This window comes from Gadus macrocephalus, chromosome 5 (assembly GCF_031168955.1).
Source record: "Gadus macrocephalus chromosome 5, ASM3116895v1".
NCBI lineage: Eukaryota > Metazoa > Chordata > Actinopteri > Gadiformes > Gadidae > Gadus > Gadus macrocephalus.
Genome location: NC_082386.1, coordinates 2,112,081 through 2,132,567, shown reverse-complemented (window position 1 = coordinate 2,132,567; position 20,487 = coordinate 2,112,081). Strand labels below are relative to the sequence as shown.

The 20,487-nt window shown below is 43.8% G+C and overlaps 1 protein-coding gene across 17 annotated transcripts in view; it reads right to left on the bottom strand.

The window, feature by feature from the left end:
- kiaa1109 (KIAA1109 ortholog) overlaps positions 1-20,487 on the bottom strand; it is a 172,956-nt gene that overhangs the window by 65,915 nt on the left and 86,554 nt on the right. For 6 of the 17 annotated variants that reach the window (XM_060051112.1, XM_060051117.1, XM_060051114.1 and 3 more), the window contains 16 exons: positions 19,403-19,613; positions 19,253-19,312; positions 18,324-18,547; positions 17,670-17,846; positions 15,758-15,888; positions 14,229-14,352; positions 13,567-13,679; positions 13,264-13,357; positions 12,648-12,707; positions 11,179-11,486; positions 9,395-9,610; positions 6,740-6,920; positions 6,291-6,468; positions 5,598-5,759; positions 3,943-4,082; positions 3,022-3,220 (listed from right to left, as the gene is read on the bottom strand). In XM_060051112.1, the coding sequence (XP_059907095.1) occupies positions 3,022-3,220; positions 3,943-4,082; positions 5,598-5,759; positions 6,291-6,468; positions 6,740-6,920; positions 9,395-9,610; positions 11,179-11,486; positions 12,648-12,707; positions 13,264-13,357; positions 13,567-13,679; positions 14,229-14,352; positions 15,758-15,888; positions 17,670-17,846; positions 18,324-18,547; positions 19,253-19,312; positions 19,403-19,613 (2,578 nt within the window). The remainder of the gene's footprint in view (positions 1-3,021; positions 3,221-3,942; positions 4,083-5,597; positions 5,760-6,290; positions 6,469-6,739; positions 6,921-9,394; positions 9,611-11,178; positions 11,487-12,647; positions 12,708-13,263; positions 13,358-13,566; positions 13,680-14,228; positions 14,353-15,757; positions 15,889-17,669; positions 17,847-18,323; positions 18,548-19,252; positions 19,313-19,402; positions 19,614-20,487) is intronic. The other 11 variants (XM_060051113.1, XM_060051120.1, XM_060051125.1 and 8 more) reach the window with 9 other exon arrangements.

Below are 20,487 nucleotides of genomic sequence, written 5' to 3'. Positions count from 1 at the left end.
CCGATTCCAGACCTTGGGGGACCTGCGGAAGCAGTGGACTGAGTCTGGAGTAGAAACATCCAGAGCCACCGTGCACAGGCGTGTGCAGGAAATGGGCTACAGGTGCCGCATTCCCCAGGTCAAGCCACTTTTGAATCAGAAACAGCGGCAGAAGCGCCTGACCTGGGCTACAGAGAAGCAGCACTGGACTGTTGCTCAGTGGTCCAAAGTACTTTTTTCGGATGAAAGCAAATTTTGCATGTCATTCGGAAATCAAGGTGCCAGAGTCTGGAGGAAGACTGGGGAGAAGGAAATGCCAAAATGCCTGAAGTCCAGTGTCAAATACCCACAGTCAGTGATGGTCTGGGGTGCCATGTCAGCTGCTGGTGTTGGTCCACTGTGTTTTATCAAGGGCAGGGTCAATGCAGCTAGCTACCAGGAGATTTTGGAGCACTTCATGCTTCCATCTGCTGAAAAGCTTTATGGAGATGAAGATTTCATTTTTCAGCACGACCTGGCACCTGCTCACAGTGCCAAAACCACTGGTAAATGGTTTACTGACCATGGTATTACTGTGCTCAATTGGCCTGCCAACTCTCCTGACCTGAACCCCATAGAGAATCTGTGGGATATTGTGAAGAGAAAGTTGAGAGACGCAAGACCCAACACTCTGGATGAGCTTAAGGCCGCTATCGAAGCATCCTGGGCCTCCATAAGACCTCAGCAGTGCCACAGGCTGATTGCCTCCATGCCACGCCGCATTGAAGCAGTCATTTCTGCAAAAGGATTCCCGACCAAGTATTGAGTGCATAACTGAACATAATTATTTGAAGGTTGACTTTTTTTGTATTAAAAACACTTTTCTTTTATTGGTCGGATGAAATATGCCAATTTTTTGAGATAGGAATTTTGGGTTTTCATGAGCTGTATGCCAAAATCATCAGTATTAAAACAATAAAAGACCTGAAATATTTCAGTTGGTGTGCAATGAATCTAAAATATATGAACGTTTAATTTTTATCATTACATTATGGAAAATAATGAACTTTATCACAATATGCTAATTTTTTGAGAAGGACCTGTATATACTGTATATATATATATACGAATATATGTCGCCGGTCATTATCGAAAATAAGCCCCTTCAGGGCGAAGCAAGACACCTCAGCTGCGCGTCGGTGTCCTGTTCGCCCTGTCTGGGCTTATATTCCCGATAATGACTGGCGTTCTATCCATTATTCCTTACATATTTAATTAGCAGAGTAGGCCTAAGTAAAAAATTTGTACAAAGTATTAAAAAAATACATGTATTAGAAAAAATGGTGGGTTGAAGTCGGGCTCGGGCTCATAATTACAGTTAATGTGTCGGGCCAGGCCGGGCTCAGACAGAACGTGCACGAGCTCGGGCCGGTGCGGGCTTGATTTTCTGGGCCCGATCTAAGCTATAATAAAGACTGCTCAGCAAAGCCGCCTTGGGGAAGGAAGAGTGGCGAGGCTTATGCGCATTGCAAGCAGCAGAGACACTCTCGATGCCCTCCTCATCCTCATCGTCATCCACTTATCCGGGGTCGGGTCGCGGGGGGAGCAGCTCAAGCAGGGGGCCCCAGACTTCCCTTTCCCGGGCCACATTGACCAGCTCTGACGGGGGGATCCCGAGGCGTTCCCAGGCCAGTGTTGAGATATAATCTCTCCACCTAGTCCTGGGTCTTCCCCGAGGTCTCCTCCCCACTGGACGTACCTGAAACACCTCCCAAGGAAGGCACCCAGTGGGCATCCTTACCAGATGCCCGAACCACCTCAGCTGACTCCTTTCTAAGTAAAGGAGCAGCGGCTCTAATCCGAGTTCCTCACGGATGGCTGAGCTTCTCACCCTATCCCTAAGGGAGACGCCAGCCACCCTTCTGAGAAAACTCATCTCGGCCGCTTGTACCCGCGATTTCGTCCCTTCGGTCATCACCCAGCCCTCATGACCATAGGTGAGGATAGGAACGAAGATCGACCGGTAGATCGAGAGCTTTGCCTTGCGGCTCAGCTCTCTTTTCGTTACAACGGTGCGGTAAAGCGAACGCAATACCACCCCCGCTGCTCCGATTCTCCGGCCAATCTCACGCTCCATAGTACCCTCACTCGCGAACAAGACCCCGAGGTACTTGAACTCCTTCACTTGGGCTAAGGACTCATTTCCTACCCGGAGTAAGCAATCCACCGGTTTCCTGCTAAGAGTCATGGCCTCAGATTTAGCGGTGCTGATCCTCATCCCAGCCGATTCACACTCGGCCGCCAGCCGATCCAGTGAGTGCTGAAGGTCACAGGCCGATGATCCAATGAGGACCACATCATCTGCAAAAAGCAGTGACGAGATCCTCAGACCACCGAACTGCAACCCCTCCCCACCACGACTACGCCTCGATATCCTGTCCATGTATATCACAAACAGGATTGGTGACAAGGCGCAGCCCTGGCGGAGACCAGCACCCACTGAGAACGAAACTGACTGGCTGCCGAGAACACGAACACAGCTCTCGCTTTGGGAGATGCATTTGACTTTAAGTCGGTAGCAACACGCTTCACAGCTGCGAAATATCGAGAGAAGTAAAAAAAAAAAAAGAGTTATCATCCAGGTCACATGACCGACACCAATTTTTTCTAACGGAAACCCTGGTGTATGCTATGTGTGACTGTAGGCTACTACTGAAGGTCTTGGTCAGGACACTGGAAGAGATGTTTAATCTCAATGATGATTATTATTTTCAACCAACCAATAGTAGTTGCCTTGCATTCTAAAATGTCAATGCGCTGAATGCAGCCCTGAATAACAGTAAAAGCTATTTAATAATTGATTTGCATGCATAGTATACTACACTTTCAATTTAACAATTACCAGTTATTTACAGCTCGAGGTTGAGCTTGCGCAATGCACACGCGAAAACTCTCGTAATCTGTGATTAATCGTGAGTTAACTCACCAATACTATGCGATTAATCACGATTAAAACTTTCAATCTTAGCCCATGATATTAAACAAGAGTCCGGCTCCTCACACCTTTGCCCGGGGGGGGTTTGGGGATGTGCTGCCCCGGGGGCGTGGAGGGGGGGATGTGTTGTCCGTCGTTGGGGTGGGCCGCCACAGCCGGGACCTCAAGCTCCCCGCGGTTGGAGGAGAAGACGAGGTCCAGTGAGGGCAGTTTGAGCATACACTCTACTCGGGACATGGGGAGACAGCTGAACCGGATCTGGGAGGGCTGGAGAAGAGTATGAGTGTTTCTGGACTGAGACAAACCCTGATACGATGTAAAAAGACTCAGTGTGACTGGACTGAGACCAACCCTGATACCATGTAAACAGACTCAGTGTGACTGGACTGAGACCAACCCTGATACCATGTAAACAGACTCAGTGTGACTGGACTGAGACCAACCCTGATACCATGTAAACAGTTTGAGTGTGACTGGACTAAGACAAACCCTGACATGATGTAAACAGATTGACTGGGTAGCCCCTCCCATTCTGCCGGCGATTTGAGTTCGCCCTGCAGAAGGGTCTGGAGAAGAGCTATACATTCGTTTCTAGTTTCTATACGTTTTTGCAGGAGCTAATCTCCAAGCTGGCACGCTTTTGGCTGGTTTAACACAATTGCGTACAGAGTCATTTGAAGTAGGCCCATTGATAAAGCTTCTTGTGCTGAAGGAAATGACAGCAGCTTACCACGCAGCTTCTCCCTGAGCTTGGTCTGGCAATAGCCAGGCTAGTAAACAGACTCAGGTTGACTGGACTGAGACAAAGCCCATCACAATGTAAACAGACGTAAGTCAGTCCAATACACATGGAGTCACACCAGCTCTTCCTAACTAGGCCGATAAAGAACAATAAGCTAAATAAACGGTTGGAAAGTTTGCAATCAGTAATACGTCTAATAGTATTACTGATTGCTCAGAGTACGCCTAGTGGTTGTGTGTGTCCGTACCTGGACTCTGACATAGACCACCACGTCCACAGGGAAGGAGGAGTAGGCTGAGGTGGAGGAGGACACCAGCGACGTGGCCGACTCCTCCAGAGAATCAACCGGTTCAAATTGGCCAAGGTCCTCCTCTTGGGAGGTCGCTGCTGAAGGGGATACGCACAAGAAGTTTTCACACAATCAGAAATGTGGAACTATTGACACATGTCTGGAGTTGTTTTTTCAGGCCCAGGATCTGCTGTTATGCGGGGGGCCGGCTGCTCGCCAGACATACGACGGCGCACAGATGACGACGGGGGAAGGATCTGAGGACATTCTCAAGGCCCTATTTTAACGGTCTGAAACGCAAGTGAGCTTTGTGGGCGGTTCTACGGCAATGTTGCTATTTTACCGGCGCATAAATTACTCTTGCGCCCGGCGCAAATCTAAAAAGGGTTGGTCTGAAGTAGCCTAATTACCCGTAGGTGTGGTTTGGGGTTAACGTGCAATAAACCAATGAGGGTCCCATCCCCTTTAAGAGCCATGAGCGCATTTGAATCTGACGAGTTGATATTTTGACGTTTGCAGTCTCCGATGAGACAGATGCATGACCACATGAATTTCAAACTTCAAATGGCTCAGTTTATGGCCAAACAGGTAAAGCAGTTGTCTTGTCTTGTCTTGCTAGTTCGATCCCCAGCTTAACCCTAACTGTTCCTGACGATCTGGCTGCATGGTTGACTGCCGTCGGTGTGTCAATGTGTGTAGTAACCGATGTAAGTCGCTTTGGATAAAAGCGTCTGCTAAATGCCCTGATTGTAATTGTAATTATTTAATGTTATTCACAATACATTAACAAAATTGTTTCTTACCAGTATTGTATGCATTATCCTTTTCGACTTGTGCTCCTAATATGCATGTGTGACCCCGTTATACATTGCCATGGACTGTATTACGCGTTACGGGTTTAGTTTGCGTGTGTTTAAATAGATGGACACACGCACGCCCAAATTCATTAATTATTTTACACATACACGCGCGCCCACATTCATTCATTCTTTTTAACACTCATATCAAAACATATTTTCTCAAGATCAAATACTCTGAGAAAATATGTGTTTGCTGTAAGGTGTTTGCAGATGCATTGATTTAAAAGTACAAAGTATTACCGCTGTATCAGCTGTTCTTTCCCAAATAATTTACCAAGAATGTGTGGCTAGGTAGAGAGAAGCAAAGTGTATGCGTGAGGTGCACAAGCAAAATTATGCATGCGCCCTTAAAAAAGCATCCGAACAGCGCGCCACTGACTTTAAACCTGGTATTTCCTGGTTTGTGACGGAATTGTTTTCTGAAACTGCAAAATAGCACCAGGGAACATTTGCGCCAGAACACGCCTCCTCCTCTTGCCGAACCGCCCCTTGGGGCGCAAGATCATTCCCTAATTCACCGACGCATGGCGGTGGAGCGAAAAGAACGCTCTGCGCCAGTTGCAAACTAGCAACGACACATGTGTCAGTGTAGGAAGTCAATTGCGCCGGATGCAAGATAGGGCCCTTAGCGTTTAAAGCTGGAAATTTACAAGTTTATGACTACAACTCTACGACTACAACGACAACAAATTTATGTGTTCAAGCCCTGAATTTGCCTTCATATTGATGGTACACGCACACACACACACTAACATGTATAGTTCCTCTCCACTGGCGTGATGGGAATGGTCTCCAGGGCCTTCTCCAGGAAGTCCAGGAGACAGGGGCTGATGACCATTTCCTCTGGTAGGGTTTGGAGAGCGACCCAGGCATACAGTTTGGCTGTCTTCACCCCGCCGCTACCCTTGGCCTTGGCTGTAGGGGCACATTGTAGTTTATGTCATCACCTTAGGACTTCTACATGGTAACAGGCACAGCTAGTTCACATGTTAAGGTACTTTACACGACGACCCAGCAAACACCAACATCCGGTTGTTTCCTGTTGGAAGTTGAGTTGGTGCTGACCGTGCGTGCTGTTGAGCCCTTCAGGGCCACCTTTTTTGTTTTCAATGCTTGTGTAGATTGGTAATTAATATTTTGAGATGGAACTGGGAAAATCATAGCTAGCTGAAAATGTCTGAGAATGAGTTGAAATGGCCCACGTTTATTGCGTTGTGTGCTAACCAGGCGATCGCAGGCGATCAAACCATATAGCTAATTTCACCTTATACAATGCATTTCCAAAAAATACAGTTAAATGCAGAACAAAGTTATAACATTTAGATCTGTGATTTGAAAAGGACAAACCATGCGGACCAGCGGTCTCAGATGGGTAGCAGAGGCATGTAGATATTATGATTCTTTGTACTTGATTAAACTATGTAAGGAACGGAGGAGCCGCTGTACCTGAAGTGAGGGATGGCAGCAGGGGAGCAGTGAGAGAGTTCGTCTTGCTTGGAACAGCGTTGGCGAGACTGTCCACATCTTTCATACCAAACAGCTTGGATTCTTTGGAGAATGGGAGCGAGGACCCCCGGGAGACGCTTGGCGACTCCGTCTTTAGGGTCTTGGAGTTGTAGTGGAGCTGTGGAGAAAATAAATGCTTCCATGTTGATTACCATTCCATCTCCAGGATACGTAGCACCGTTTAGTCGAGGTACCCAGCTGTTTCAGCCAGGGGGATATCTCAAAAAATAATCAAAGCACGGGTCAAAACATAATATGTATTAAACATATTATGTTCTATCCGTGCTTGGAAGAAAAATTTACTTCTGAGGGAATTTTTCCTTAGAGTTTGAAGTATTGCATTTATCGATTCAATCCTCCGTTGTGGTGGAGAAAAACCCTGAGCACACCTTGACGTCCACTCCGGGGATATAGAAGACTGTGGTCTCCAGGTCGTTGGACTTGGTCTGCAGGGTGGAGGGGCACTTCTTTCCAGTGAGGAGGTGGCTTGTGGAACTGTATGCAGGCTGCAACTTCTTCTTCTTGGGCGGGGATTCCTGGTCCAGACTGCGCAGGCTGCGATCGCAGCTCCTGCAGAACACACAGAGGAACGTTGAACCCTGAGGCGCTGTGATCTGAATGAACCCAATGGGTTTATAGATGTTTGTTTGTGCAGTTCTCCTTTCAAGCAAGATACCATACTTGTCTCCATATTATAATTTTGTTTAATATATACTATATCTTTTTTGTTGATTGATTTAATCAGAATAAAAATAATTTCTAATCATTTTCACATTGATTTATTTGAAAGGTTAGGTCAAAAAAACACACACCTTTTTATTATGTTTGTGTGATAATTGCATTATAAACAATATTACACACAAGGTACTTTTGCATCATTGTAGTCACTTCAGCGATGCTTGCTTGCACCACCTTGTTTAATATATGCTTCAGTAAATACTTTAATAATTAATTACTATGCTAACACTTTACAATAAGGTACGCATGACTAACGAATGGTGAATGACCAGGGCCCTAACTGGGTCCTAACGGGGCCCTAAGTGACAACTAACTACTGAGGAGTTATTGTTTAACAGACTAGTGGATACTGTATCATGGCTCAAAAAGCTTAACTACTGGTGAACGAATGAATGAAAAAGCTTATCTACTGGTGAACGAATGATTCAAAAAGCTTCACTACTGGTAAATTAATGATTCAAAAAGCTTCACTACTGGTAAATGAATGATTCAAAAAGCTTCACTACTGGTAAACGAATGGTGAACGAATGATCAAAAAAGCTTCACTACTGGTGAACGAATGGTTTGTGAATGAGTAATAACTAGGGATGTGTCGGTCGCGACTGATTCGTTACAACGAACGAATCCCGAACGTGAACGACAAGAACTGGTTCCCCAAAACAAGAAGAACTGGTTCTTTGATTCTTTTTTTTTAACATAAACCAAACATATGGTCACGTAAATAAAATATACAAACGAACAGAGCTCCGTCTCCCCGCGACTTCCATTGATTGAGTCTACAACTTTCTCAAAGATTCAGCCAATGAGAGGTAGCAATGGTGTTGGAATGGCACCTGGGTAAACCAATGACAAGGCGGTACCGTCGAATATGCGCGCTTTCTCTGTCTGACGTATCTTGGGTCATACCATTCGACTCATATATCCCCCTACATTTTTTCGAAAATAGACTTGACCTCCATCTGTTTATTGGATAAACGCATTTCCCAATCCCAGGAGTCTTTGCTCCATTCTACGTCAATTTAAGAACAAACAAAGAAATTAAACTGCAGTTCGTATTTTTTATTTATGACCATGCAAGTTTTGTAATGCCTGAACAATGAAGAATTAAATGTAAAGTAAAATAAAATTATAAATGTAAAACCATGAATGAAATATAGAGAGTAAGCAAGTGGTATAAATATTGGTGGGACGTTCAACGTACTTTATAGCAGGCATCTCCAAACGGCGGACTGCGGTCTTGACGGTCCTATCCGGACCCACGACCAATTTAAAAAAAAAAATTATTATATAAAAAAGTTTTTTTATTTTTTATTTTTTTTAAGATGTAATCTGACGTAACGAACGAATCAAAACGAACGAATCAAATAAACGAATCGTTATAGTGAACTGAACTGAAAGAACTAGTTCCCGGAAAATAATCATTTTGCCCATCCCTAGTAATAACTCATCATCAGTCCGATCCAGCTCTACCAGTCGATCCAGTGTGTGACCCAAGCCAGCCCTCAACAGCGCTTGAAACCAAGGGCGGCAGGTTTAAAGCGTGCCCTGCAGCAGTGTACAATCGCTTTTAAGATTTTAACATTACTAATGCAACAACTTTTAACATTACCACCGCCACATCATCAACGTTAAATAATAAATATCAATGTATGTTTTGTGAATATCTCTATTAAATTTTTTCAAATATGACAATCAACCCGTTTGTGCCCTGTTAATTAAAAACGAATTGTGAAATCCCAAGGAAATACAGTTCCTTTCATAATAAATTGGTCAGTTTGCTAATTCACAGAATGATTAATTAATACAGTATCCCCATGTCTGTTTAACAATAACTCCTCAGTAGTTACTGAGTAACTCACTTGGGGCCCCAGTTAGGGCCCCAGTCGTTCATCATTCATTACTCAGTAACAAATACAGTAGTCCCCTGGACTGGTTACCAGTAGCTCCTCAGTAGTTACTGAATAACTCAGTTTATGGCCCCAGTTAGGGCCCTGGTTGTTCATCATTCGTTACTCAGTAACAAATACAGTAGTCCACTAGTCTGTTTACCAGTAACTCCTCAGTAGTTACTGAGTAACTGTCACATAGGGCCCCGTCAGGGCCCCAGTTAGGGCCCTGGTCGTTCATCATTCATTACTCCTTCGTTCCTCAGTAACTACCCACGTTTTTGAGTACCTCATTGTAAAGTGTTACCGTACCGGTAGCACTGTTATATCAACATTGGCAATCCAAGTATATCCGTTGAACCAGACCTCCTTTACTCTGGTGTGTGACGACAGTGGTCGTAGAGACAGACGGGGGCGTACCTTTTGAAGGAGACCTCCTCGTGCTCCGGCTGGGAGGGGGTCGGGTGAAGGACACACTTCCCGCTGTCGATCTCCACCCGGACGTCTAGCTCAAAGTCGATGTTGCGCTCGATGGGGGGGCTGAGGAAGCTGCGGCCAGAGGGCGTGCTGGGCCAGCGCTCGCTGAACAGCTGGCTGACGGCGGCGAACCCCGAGGCCTTCTTCTGGGCCATTTGGCTAAAAAAAACAAATAAACCACTAATAAAAACAAATAAATTCTGCCAAAAAGTGTTCACGTGTAATATATACAACATTATTCACCTTAGGCTCCGTGAATAGTGGGGAATAGCCCCCGTGACCGAAGGACGAGGGGACTATTCCCCACTATTCACTTTGCCTTCACTTATTTTAGATGAAAAGTGGTATGGTGGGTGACATGGTAGTGCTATGAATAGTTCCTGGTCCAAATTTCTCCTTAAACACAGTACAAAAAAGATAGGATAAGATGTAAATATGGAATCCAGCTTCCCTCTTAAGGTTATTCGTCTTGAACCATTGAATGTTATTGGTTACTAGGGGTGGGAATATCAGGGTACCTCACGATGCGGTACGATACGCGATGCATGGGCCGCGATACTGATAATATCGCCCGCCATACGGCATACGCCATAAGCTACTGCGATATCAGTAACATCTACCACCTATCTAAAACCCGTCTAGTCAAAACTGGACTGAAAATAGTCTTGGAATCATCACAACCCGCTAATTCCCTTTTCAGGCCTCTACCATCAGGCAGAAGGTTGAGAAGCATCAGGTCCAGATCCACCCGGTTCTCAAATAGCACCGATCCTCCAACCAACACTCCTTATCTGCTCTGCTTACAAAGCATGTCCTCCTCCTCAGGGTATTTAAATGCATTAGCACTTTGTCTTTGCTACTTTTATTTATTGTATTTTTACGCTGGTAAAAACGCACGTGTTTAGTTTTAATGTGATGTCTTTTGTGTATGTCCAGTCAGACTCCCTTGTTCTGTGTGGTATTGTACTGTCCTGTTTGAGCCAAATCACCTAAATTAATTCCAGACGATTTGGGTCATTTGGCAATAATAAAGACTTGGCTTGATACAGCGTTTCTGGAATCATCTATACATTGTTATACAATACACCACGATATATGTCTAATAAAGGATACAAAATTACGGAAAAGGTAAAGTGCTAGACCTCTGTCTTTATTCACTGTCGAACCCCAGACTTTCAGTAACTTGTCTTCGGTTAGTTAACTTCGGTTCAAGTTTCCGGCATTCATGTGTTGAGGACTTCAAGGAGCTTAGAAATCTGTTTAGTCCCGCCTTATTTTATTAATTTAAGTATCGATATTTGGGGTGATGTTTCCTGTCAAACTCTTCAGGAATAAAGCATAAAAATCTAAAATTAATTGTTAAATTATAATTTTTCTTTACATTTACAAAAATGTTGCGCCAATTTTGTGCGAGTATATCGATTCTCGTATTGCACGAAAAAGGGCGACGGCATATCGGCATACAGATATTTTGTCCCACTAATATTGGTTACTATTTTGGAACTTCAATATAGCCCCCCCCCTACCCCCGCCGCCAACATAAATGTATAATTCTAAATTTTTGTTTATGATCGTTATTGTCTCAACCCGAGGATCTCTGAACACACCACTGGAGCAGGCTGCAGTTCAATGACTGGCCACAAGGAGCAGCAATGAAAAGGGATCTCAGATTCTTACATACAGTTCCTTTAAACAAAGAATAGAATGAAGAAGAAAAGAAAACGTACAGCGGTCTGCGATAGCTGAAGGGCCGCACTCGCTCATAGTCCTCATCTTTGTCTGTGTCCTCGGAGGACGAAGAGGACAGCTCGCCCTGGTGGTGACCCCCGTCGTGCTGGAAAGGAAGTGCGGGTGAGAAGACAGCGGGGGTTGCGGGGGCACTGAACACCGGGTAGTGGCCCTCACTACTAGGTGTTTGAGGATGATGATGATGATGATGATGATGATGATGATGATGAGGATGGACAAGATGATGGGGATGTGGTGGCTCATCAGGGCCGCCGCACAGCAGCTCGGATTCTGTCTCTTCTGGGAACTTCAGAAAAAAGGAGGCAGGAGTTTAGCATCCCAAAGAACATACTTTTGTGCAACACATTAAGGATGCCTTTTATTGTAATCTTAAGATAAGTAATGCTTCAATTTGTGGTACATGAGGGGAGTAATCAGTGAACTCCAGATTGACACTAGATGTTCATTTTAGATTGCTCAAACACATGTAAGCTGCAAGTCGCATGTTATTTTGAAATAGTTCAGTTACAGCATGAGCCATTCCCCAATCAGCAGCCAGCGAGAGAGCCGAAATAATACAAATGTGCAACACATACTGAAATTAACTCTGAAGTTATAGTCTTCATAATTACTGAACATGACAGTAACTTCTGAGGCCTGCAGTGTAGAGAACCACAGCGGGCAACAGGGATTTCTAGCTGTTTAGGTTTTTAGAAACACAATATATACACATACAAAAAAATTCTAAAGATTAGCTCAATAAAAAATAAACCAAGAGCCAAGTTATCAACAGTCTATCCTGTTTCCCCATCACATCACTATACCATCACCTTCTACTACGCTCAGAGCACGACAGAAAGAGCAATGACATGGACACACTGAAATCAAGCAGTGAATCCAATGTTCAACATCTCAGACATTATATACCAGCAGAAAGAGTAAGGTTAATGCAGAGTTATTTTTTTGGGAGAGACATCTCCCGGAATGAACAGTCAGAAACATTAAAGTAGAAGAGCTGTTGAGGGGACAGCAGACAGGATGTACAGTGAGCCAATGCAGATAGATCAGCATATTGCATCTTCAAGATAAACTCCCAGTTAAGAATCATGTTTTGATTAATATACTTTCAGAAAGAAGGGAGTGCTGTGCTTTGTTCATAACGTTGATATAAGTGTGGTTGACATGAGAACCTGTGGTATTCAGGTAGCAAATGTATTGCTTCTGTAGTTTCAATAAATTCATCATCAGCTATATGAAAGTCCTTAATGTCATTATTTATTACAAATGACTATTTATTTTCTATTGGTAAAGGAGTGAAACTTATTTTAATCAGAAACCAAATCCTGCCTCCTTCAGCGTCTACATGCTGAAGTTTAGATATTGAACGTTGTGGTGCACAGCACTTTCTATCTGAAAGCTAGAGATTAGTTTTTGTTTTACGTTCGATTCCAGCTGTAGTTCCAGATACCTTGAATACCTCTCCTGGACTGAGAGGCATGTTTGTGGAGTCCATGGCTTCCTTATTGATCTTTTTTTGAACAAGAGACAATAAGGATGACCCAGATGAAAAAATATGTAAAAAACTTTATAACAGGAAGGTAAATATCCAAAGGAAAAACAAATGACTAAATGTCTGCTTTAAAGCAGCCTCAGCCTCTGAAGACTGTTTCATGGGTTCAATGACCAAATGTCTGAGGTTATTGTTATCAAAAAGAAAATGTTCTTTCCCAATACCCAAAGAAAGTGCAGACATCGACTTTGAACAGGAACGTTTGTTTTTGACGGGAACACTTGGTATTATGAATTTGTATCGAGTCTCGTTTATGAGTAAATTATTGAGGTCAATAACATGAATCAAAGTAGAAATTTGAGATGGGCATATTGACCCAGCCCTTTGTTCGAAAATCAACAAAACCGTGTTGAGTTGAACAGGCTTGGGAAGGAAAATGGGTAAGAGCGGGGTTTTGTGCAATGGATTGAAAATCTTTAACAAGAAAAGCATTTGGAACTTTGATGAATGAAAATGAAAATGTTTTCATAATGAAAACATTGGCATGTTGTATTCTAGAATAGTATGAAGTTACCGTGTCCTGGATGTTGAAGGTGACCCTAGGTCCTGGGGAGGACGCCTCCATGCGGACGTCAGGCAGGTCCTCCACATCTGCTGCCTTGGAGCTGCTGTCATGAGTATTAATCATAAAACACAACTGATAAGTCGTACTAAGAATGGACCATATGATAATAAAAACTATAATCAAGAAGAAATTGGAGTTAATTCTGTTTAATTAGATGTGGTAAAGGCGGTTTTTCATTTATCAAAGCTTTGATTTGAAACATTTCCTCATGGGTATTAATGCGTCAAAAGACTTCCAAAATCTCCTCAGTACCTTTGCCGGTCCAGTTTCTTCAGAGGGGGTCTTCCCGCTGCTGCTGATATGCTCTTGGAGCGGTTGTAGCTTGGCTTGTAGCCCAGGCCCCACTTATCTTTCAGCGATGCTGCCTGTTGGGCCACAACACAAGCATGGACGTTGTGTGGCCACTAGGAATCAACAATGTCATAGTGGCCACTGATACCATCACTGTTTAGTGGTGATTATTATAATGTACTTTTTAGCTTTTTAATTTAGTACGTTCATGATAAATATGTTAATAATTTTATGACAATTACCACGGATGTGTTATTTGCAAGATAGGTTAAATGGAGAGATGCATGGATAATATATTGTATATTTTATCAGTATTGGCAGTTAAAAGCTTAAAAATGGTAATGGCATTAGTCCATTAAATTGTTAGCCAGATTATTTTGATGCATTTATTGTGTGCAGACAAAAATGGCGATGGTGAAAAGGCAGCGTTAATAGGTTACATCGGACAACATTTAAATACACAAGTAAGCTGCCAGTGATTGTTAAAAGCGCTAAAGTAGGATGACCTCCATTAATGAGCACACATTGTTCAAATCATATTGCTTCCTTAGAGTTCCCAAACTAATAAAGTGGAGGGTCCCATTCTGTATTCAATCCAGGGTGAACCCTGACTGAATCCTCACCCTCATGCTGGATCTCCGAAGCTTCTTCCGGACGTCTCTCCTGATGTCGTTGACAGCGACAGACTCAAGCTGCTGGTACCGCTGAATCTCCTGGTTAATGGTACCTTCACTGGCTCCAAGTTTCCTGATGTTTTCAAATGGCAGAAGCAATAATTTATGTAGTATATTGTACAAAATCTTAAGTCAAAAGAAGCCCTGGTGAACAATATTTATTTTGTAAAATTACCAATGTTTAAATATGAACATAAACTGTATATTGTTCTGGTATACTTTCCGATAAAAGCTTGCACAGATCGAGTTGACAACAGGAAAAACCCATTAAGGCAAAACCCAAGAGAGGGCGAGAGGTGCAAAACAAGAATAAATACATTTGTCAACGACTACTGATGCCGTGTAACTAATCTCACAAATCAGACTTTAGATTATTATTTTATATGTAAGCCTCATCGACTCCTGCTAATGAGTTTACTTGAGTAGAATTTCCTCATAACGAAACAAGGTGTAACTCTGCCCCTTGCAGTTGCTGGTTTCCAGCCCTGTCTCTGTGCCGTCTCCCCCCAGCAGTTCTGCTATAACACAGTAGGAGTGCTGGGTCAGAGGTCCTATAACACAGTAGGACTGCTGGGTCAGAGGTCCTATAACACAGTAGGACTACTGGGTCAGAGGTCCTATAACACAGTAGGACTGCTGGGTCAGAGGTCCTATAAGGGTGCCATAGGAGGAGGGCATCTAACACCCCACATCCACTTTCCTCACCTTTGACCCTGGAAGGACAAGTGGTTGAACAGGTGGTGAAGTTCAAATACCTTGGCACAGAGATCGACCAACGTCTGTCCTTTAGCCAGCATGCAGATGGGGTTTACAAGAAGGGACAACAACGTATGTATCTCCTGAGGAAACTAGACACCTTCAATGTCAGTAAAGACATTTTGTCAACTGCCTACCAATCTCTGGTGGAATCCATCATCACTTGCAACATTACATCCTGGTACGGCTTCCTCACAAACGCAAGCAAAAGCAGACTTAATAGATTAACTAAGCAAGCAAACAAGCTAATAGGAATACACCAGAAAGCGCTGGAGGATCTGTATATCCAGGCAGTGGGAAGGAAGACCAACTCCATCCTCTTAGATCCCTCCCACCCACTCCATCCTTGTTTTGATCTACTTCCTTCTGGCAGAAGATCCTATAACACAGTAGGACTGCTGGGTCAGAGGTCCTATAACACAGTAGGACGGCTGAGTCAGAGGTCCTATAACACAGTAGGACTGCTGAGTCAGAGGTCCTATAACACAGTAGGACTGCTGAGTCAGAGGTCCTATAACACAGTAGGACTGCTGAGTCAGAGGTCCTCTATAACACAGTAGGACTGCTGGGTCAGAGGTCCTATAATACAGTAGGACTTATGGGTCAGAGGTCCTACAACACAGTAGGACTACTGGACCCCAGACTGCCCTCCAACAGAGACAGAGCTGGCACTATGACGGTTGGAGATGGTACGTGGATGGAGGTGAGGAGCAGGGTCTTACTTGAGGTCATCGATGACCTTGGCTTGTTCGTTCAGCTCTCTGATGTCCACCAGCCTCTTGGTAAACTTGCGTCCACGTGCATCTACCACTTGGTTTCCCGTCACCAGTTGTCTCCTCGGGTCAACCGGCTCCTTGTTACAAAACCACAGAAACATGTCAGGTAACGATAACTAATCTGTCCATAAATTCACAGCCAAACTCTGCAAGAGCTTCCAGCAGACAGAAGTTGTAGAAATATTATATGTGGAAATAATAATTGGTTTAATTATTATTAGGAAATTATCAAAATCCCAATCCCAAATCTCAACACACATCCCTGAGTATTTTCTTTCAAATGGTTAAGCCTTCTTATTGTTTTGCACACCACCCAGGCAAGGCCTGTTTGTCAAGTGGTCATTTAAATAACAAGTCAAAACACTAAGAAGTCTATGAACAGGTCAACTTGAGGTTGCTTATCTTGCTCAAAGATGCACCCAGCTAGGCTGCGGACATTGGGGTTCAGACCCAACCAACAACCTTTGAGCTGAAACAAATACTCAAGCTAACACAATGCCAATTAAATAGGGGTTTGCTAATTAGAAAATATCTCATTTGGGTTACATGAAATTCTATTGAAAATGTGCGTTAACCGTTTAGTGCTCAGTGGTCACCAGGCATGTGAACATACGGACGACCGCATTCTGAGAGTCTGAGGGAACACACGATGTGTGTATTCAGCTTTGCTTAATAATTATCCATTAGAATACATCTGTGAAACTGGGTTTGTTGCCATTACCAAAGTTTGAAATACATTATCAAAGAAGCACTACAAACCAAATTGGTTCGGAGGTGTTGTTATTTAAAGTTTGATTAGAAAATGATGGTATGTTTTGGGAGATAAACCAATTTAGCGTATTTTTGCAATTTGAAGAGAAGATGGACCAGTGGTTTACTTTGCTCTTGATACTTAGCCGTTCTTAACCAACAGCTAGCGCAAAGTAGCTTTTATCGAAAATGTTGTCATTACATAACATCGGATTAAAATCTATTCAATGAGATGGCAAGAAGCAATTCCACAAAAGTACCCTTTTATTAATTGTCATGTGTCATGCATGTGACCAAATTCCCACACCTCTTGCGGATAAATTGCAAACAAAGGACGGTACATAATGACACCACCACCAGCAACACTGAATTGGAATAGTCAATATCAAGCATTTAACATGATCCAAACCCAGGCGGCAGTCACCTAGCAATAGTGAGTCAGTTATGTTCTTGTCAGAGCACAACCAGATTCCCCACATTTGCCAGGTTACCGAACGCATATTGAGCACATCAGTAGAGCCCTGAGTGTGGACTATACATTAGAGTGAAACCATTCCTTTAATTGACATGGCTACTATAATGGTTTTTTCTTATTGCTGACTTACCCTGGAATGGATCAAAACCATAATTGTCCTGTTAACAGGTCATAGAGCTATCGTTGGTAGCTCTATGACCCACTTTCATCTCGACAATGAAAGTCAGACACTGAATTAAAGAAAACTTGCCATTTCCTCGACATGTTATACTAATTTGTTTTTTTTCTTTCGCTTGTTTCATTGGGAATGTCAGAAATAATAAAAATATTCACAATTTAGAAACCTGGTCCTTCAAATGAAACCATTTTATAAATCACAGGTTAATGCGGCGAAAGGGTTTTTAAACATCATTAGGTTAGGAAAAAAGCCATACAATTTCTTGACAAAGTGAAGCACCCCATTAATGTTTGTGGTCGGTGAAATGAAATGCAAGCATTGCCATTCTTTGCATAATGTCGATTTACACCAGCATAGCTCCACATTTGAAAACAAGAAAGTAGCTGTTAAACTCCTCTGCACCCCTTGAAAGTTGATTTGCGTACTGAAATAAAATGCACTAAATGACTACATACACAGCCCCAGGAGAGGGGTCTCAGGGTCTTTGTATCGCCTGCTTCCAGGCGGGGAGTTGCACAGTTTAAGTAGTCGGCCGGTGAAGAAACACTCTGTGGCCGGGGGCTGAGACCCAGGATGTGATTTACCAGTCGCTTCCGCAATGTCAGCCTCGGGCTAAAAGGGACCTCTGGGCTCTGAAAACATGGACAGTTGGGTGGGTAGCTGGCGGGGTGAATGTGCTACTACAACAGTGGGATAGTAAAGTAAGCCATGTATGATGTCTCCTTATTACAGTACACACTATAATGTAGGTAATCAAATTAATTCAGTCTTTCAATTTTCTTTCGGTAAACTTCTTGAACTTTTTTAATGGTGTAGAATATATGTCAGAACTTTCTTTGGTTTAGAATAAGCATAATTCCAGATGATACATTACTTTTTGGTGGCATTGCATAGATCTATACATCAATGAAAAGGTTTTTTTGTTAACAACACAAGATTGATCATGAATATGAAATCAGAAAAGTCTACAAGCTCGTGGTACCAATAATACCCAAAGATGAGTGGTTCACCGTGGGTAGGGAGGGGTGGAGGCTGGGTTTACCGTGTGGAGGCTGGGTTTAGAGACTGGGTTCACCATGTGATATGTGATGGGTGGCGATTCGTCTTACCATGTGAGGGCTGGGAGACATCGTGTCGGCGTCATCCTCATCCGAGAGGTCGGCCATGGGAGAGGTCCGCTCAGCGATGTCCTCCGTGTCCTCCTCCCCGGTCAGGGAGGTCAGCGTGTTGCCGAGGGCGTTGAGACGCTTGCCGATGTTAGGGTCCATATGGACGTCAATGCCGCACATTTTCCACAGCACGTTGAGGGTCCAGGTCCCGGCGCTGCTGCTCTCTGTGTGAAACGTGGAGAGGAGTGGAAAAGAAGAAGAAGAATATTAAGAGGAGTGGTCGGACGGTGTTCCTCAAACAAGGCCATCAGCAAAGCTACCAAAATTAAAGAAATGAGCAAAGCCAGCCAGAGATTTTAAAACCAATGTGCACATGATACATTTTTCAATGAGGACTATAAATAAACGGTAAACATAAACAATAATTGACGATATAGAGCGCTCTCTACTTCTGCATGGACTGGCCCATTATGTGGCCCATTAGGGCCACATAAATGTATTCCATATACTGGAGTCTTCATAGAGATAGTTTATATGAAGACTAGTGATGTAAGGCACGTTTTTCAGAAAGTCCTTGGAATAAAAGCTGGTGTTCATAGAGTAGTACTGGTTTCAAACCGGTATAACCCACAACCCCACCCTGCCTACACCCAGTTTGGCATCAAATGATAAGTAAATACACTCTAAAGCCATGGAGGATAATGGCTTGACGCTATATGCAACACATGTATGACGTCATGCTCTTCCCTGTGGTGGGATGACTGAAATGATTATATTTCTGTTAACCGACATAACAGCTTAGCATCAACGCTGTTCTCTACGTAGCTTTGAGTGGGTCAAGCACTACAAGGCATTGGCTTATCGTTTCCTGAGAAAGGCTTGTTTAGACAAACGTACAGCATGCTGTGAATCGACTAAAGAAGACTTACCTGCGGAGGCCTGGCCGGTCGTCCTGGAGCACACCTCGTACGTCCCATCGGGAACCACGCCTACAACAGAGGGAACGCGCAGTGATGTTTTTAGCATCAATGCTGATGTGGAAGACCCAAGAGAACCTTCGCTCCCTGTGAGTCACTCACATGCGTTGATGACCAGGTCGCTGCGGATCTCAGGCTTCCAGTCGTCCCAGGACGTCTCGAAGCCCTCGGCGAAGCGGATGCAGAAGTTTTTGAAATGGCCCTTGCTGACCAGCGACTCAGAGGAGCAGGCGGTGATCAGCGTGCTCTCGATGGTCAACACCAGGGCAGAGCCGGTGTCAAACTCCACCGTGTGGTTGGCCTGAGGGGCGGACTGAAGGAGGGAGCAGGGGTGTTATGATGCGTTTGCATGAACAAACCCCTCGGAAATTATCCATTCCCATGAAGTCCCCCATACCGTTTCAATTCATGACGCATAAATATTGGAGTATAAAGGTTGACAAATAGCTTGATCCTTTAAAGGCCCACTATGCAACTTTTTTAGCCAAAATTACATTAAGCATGCAGGTTGAGAGTTATGCTGATGGTTCTGCATCCATTTCTGGGTCGATTGGTGGGTGTGTCATTTACCCATGTTGCCTCTCCAGTGAAAAAGCGCATATGCAACTTGCTCTGTTCGGACCGACACAATCCGGATGTGACGCAGCGGAAGTATCCTCGAAAATGTAGTCAGATTGTAGTTTCGAAAATGCTTTACGGCACAGACACACACCCAAACATGGCACCGGCTAGATATAAACAGCCAGTTGCGAGGCAATTGTTGCATTCATCATGGATCAATCGACTGATAAGGGACCCAAGAGGCGACCGTCGGTGGAACAAAAGAAGAATGGACCAGAAAAGAGATCAGACACGAGTGAAAGGGGAACTATGCAACTTTTTTGGCTTGATTTACCTTAATATAACAGGCTAAGAGTCATTGCGATGGTTCTATTATACATTTTTGTTCGATTGTTCGTTGTTTCGACTCACCCTTGCGCATCTTGGCGGAGAAAAGGAATATGTTTCTTCCGGCGACCCGCCGCCCACTCTCGCGGGAGTCTCGGGTCTCAATTGCTTTACGGCACAGACCCCCAAACACGGAACCGGCTCGATATAAACACAAGTCACTAAGGGATTGTTATATTCATCATAGATCAGCCGACTAAAAAGAGACAGAGAAACCCAATGTCGGAGGAACAGAAGAA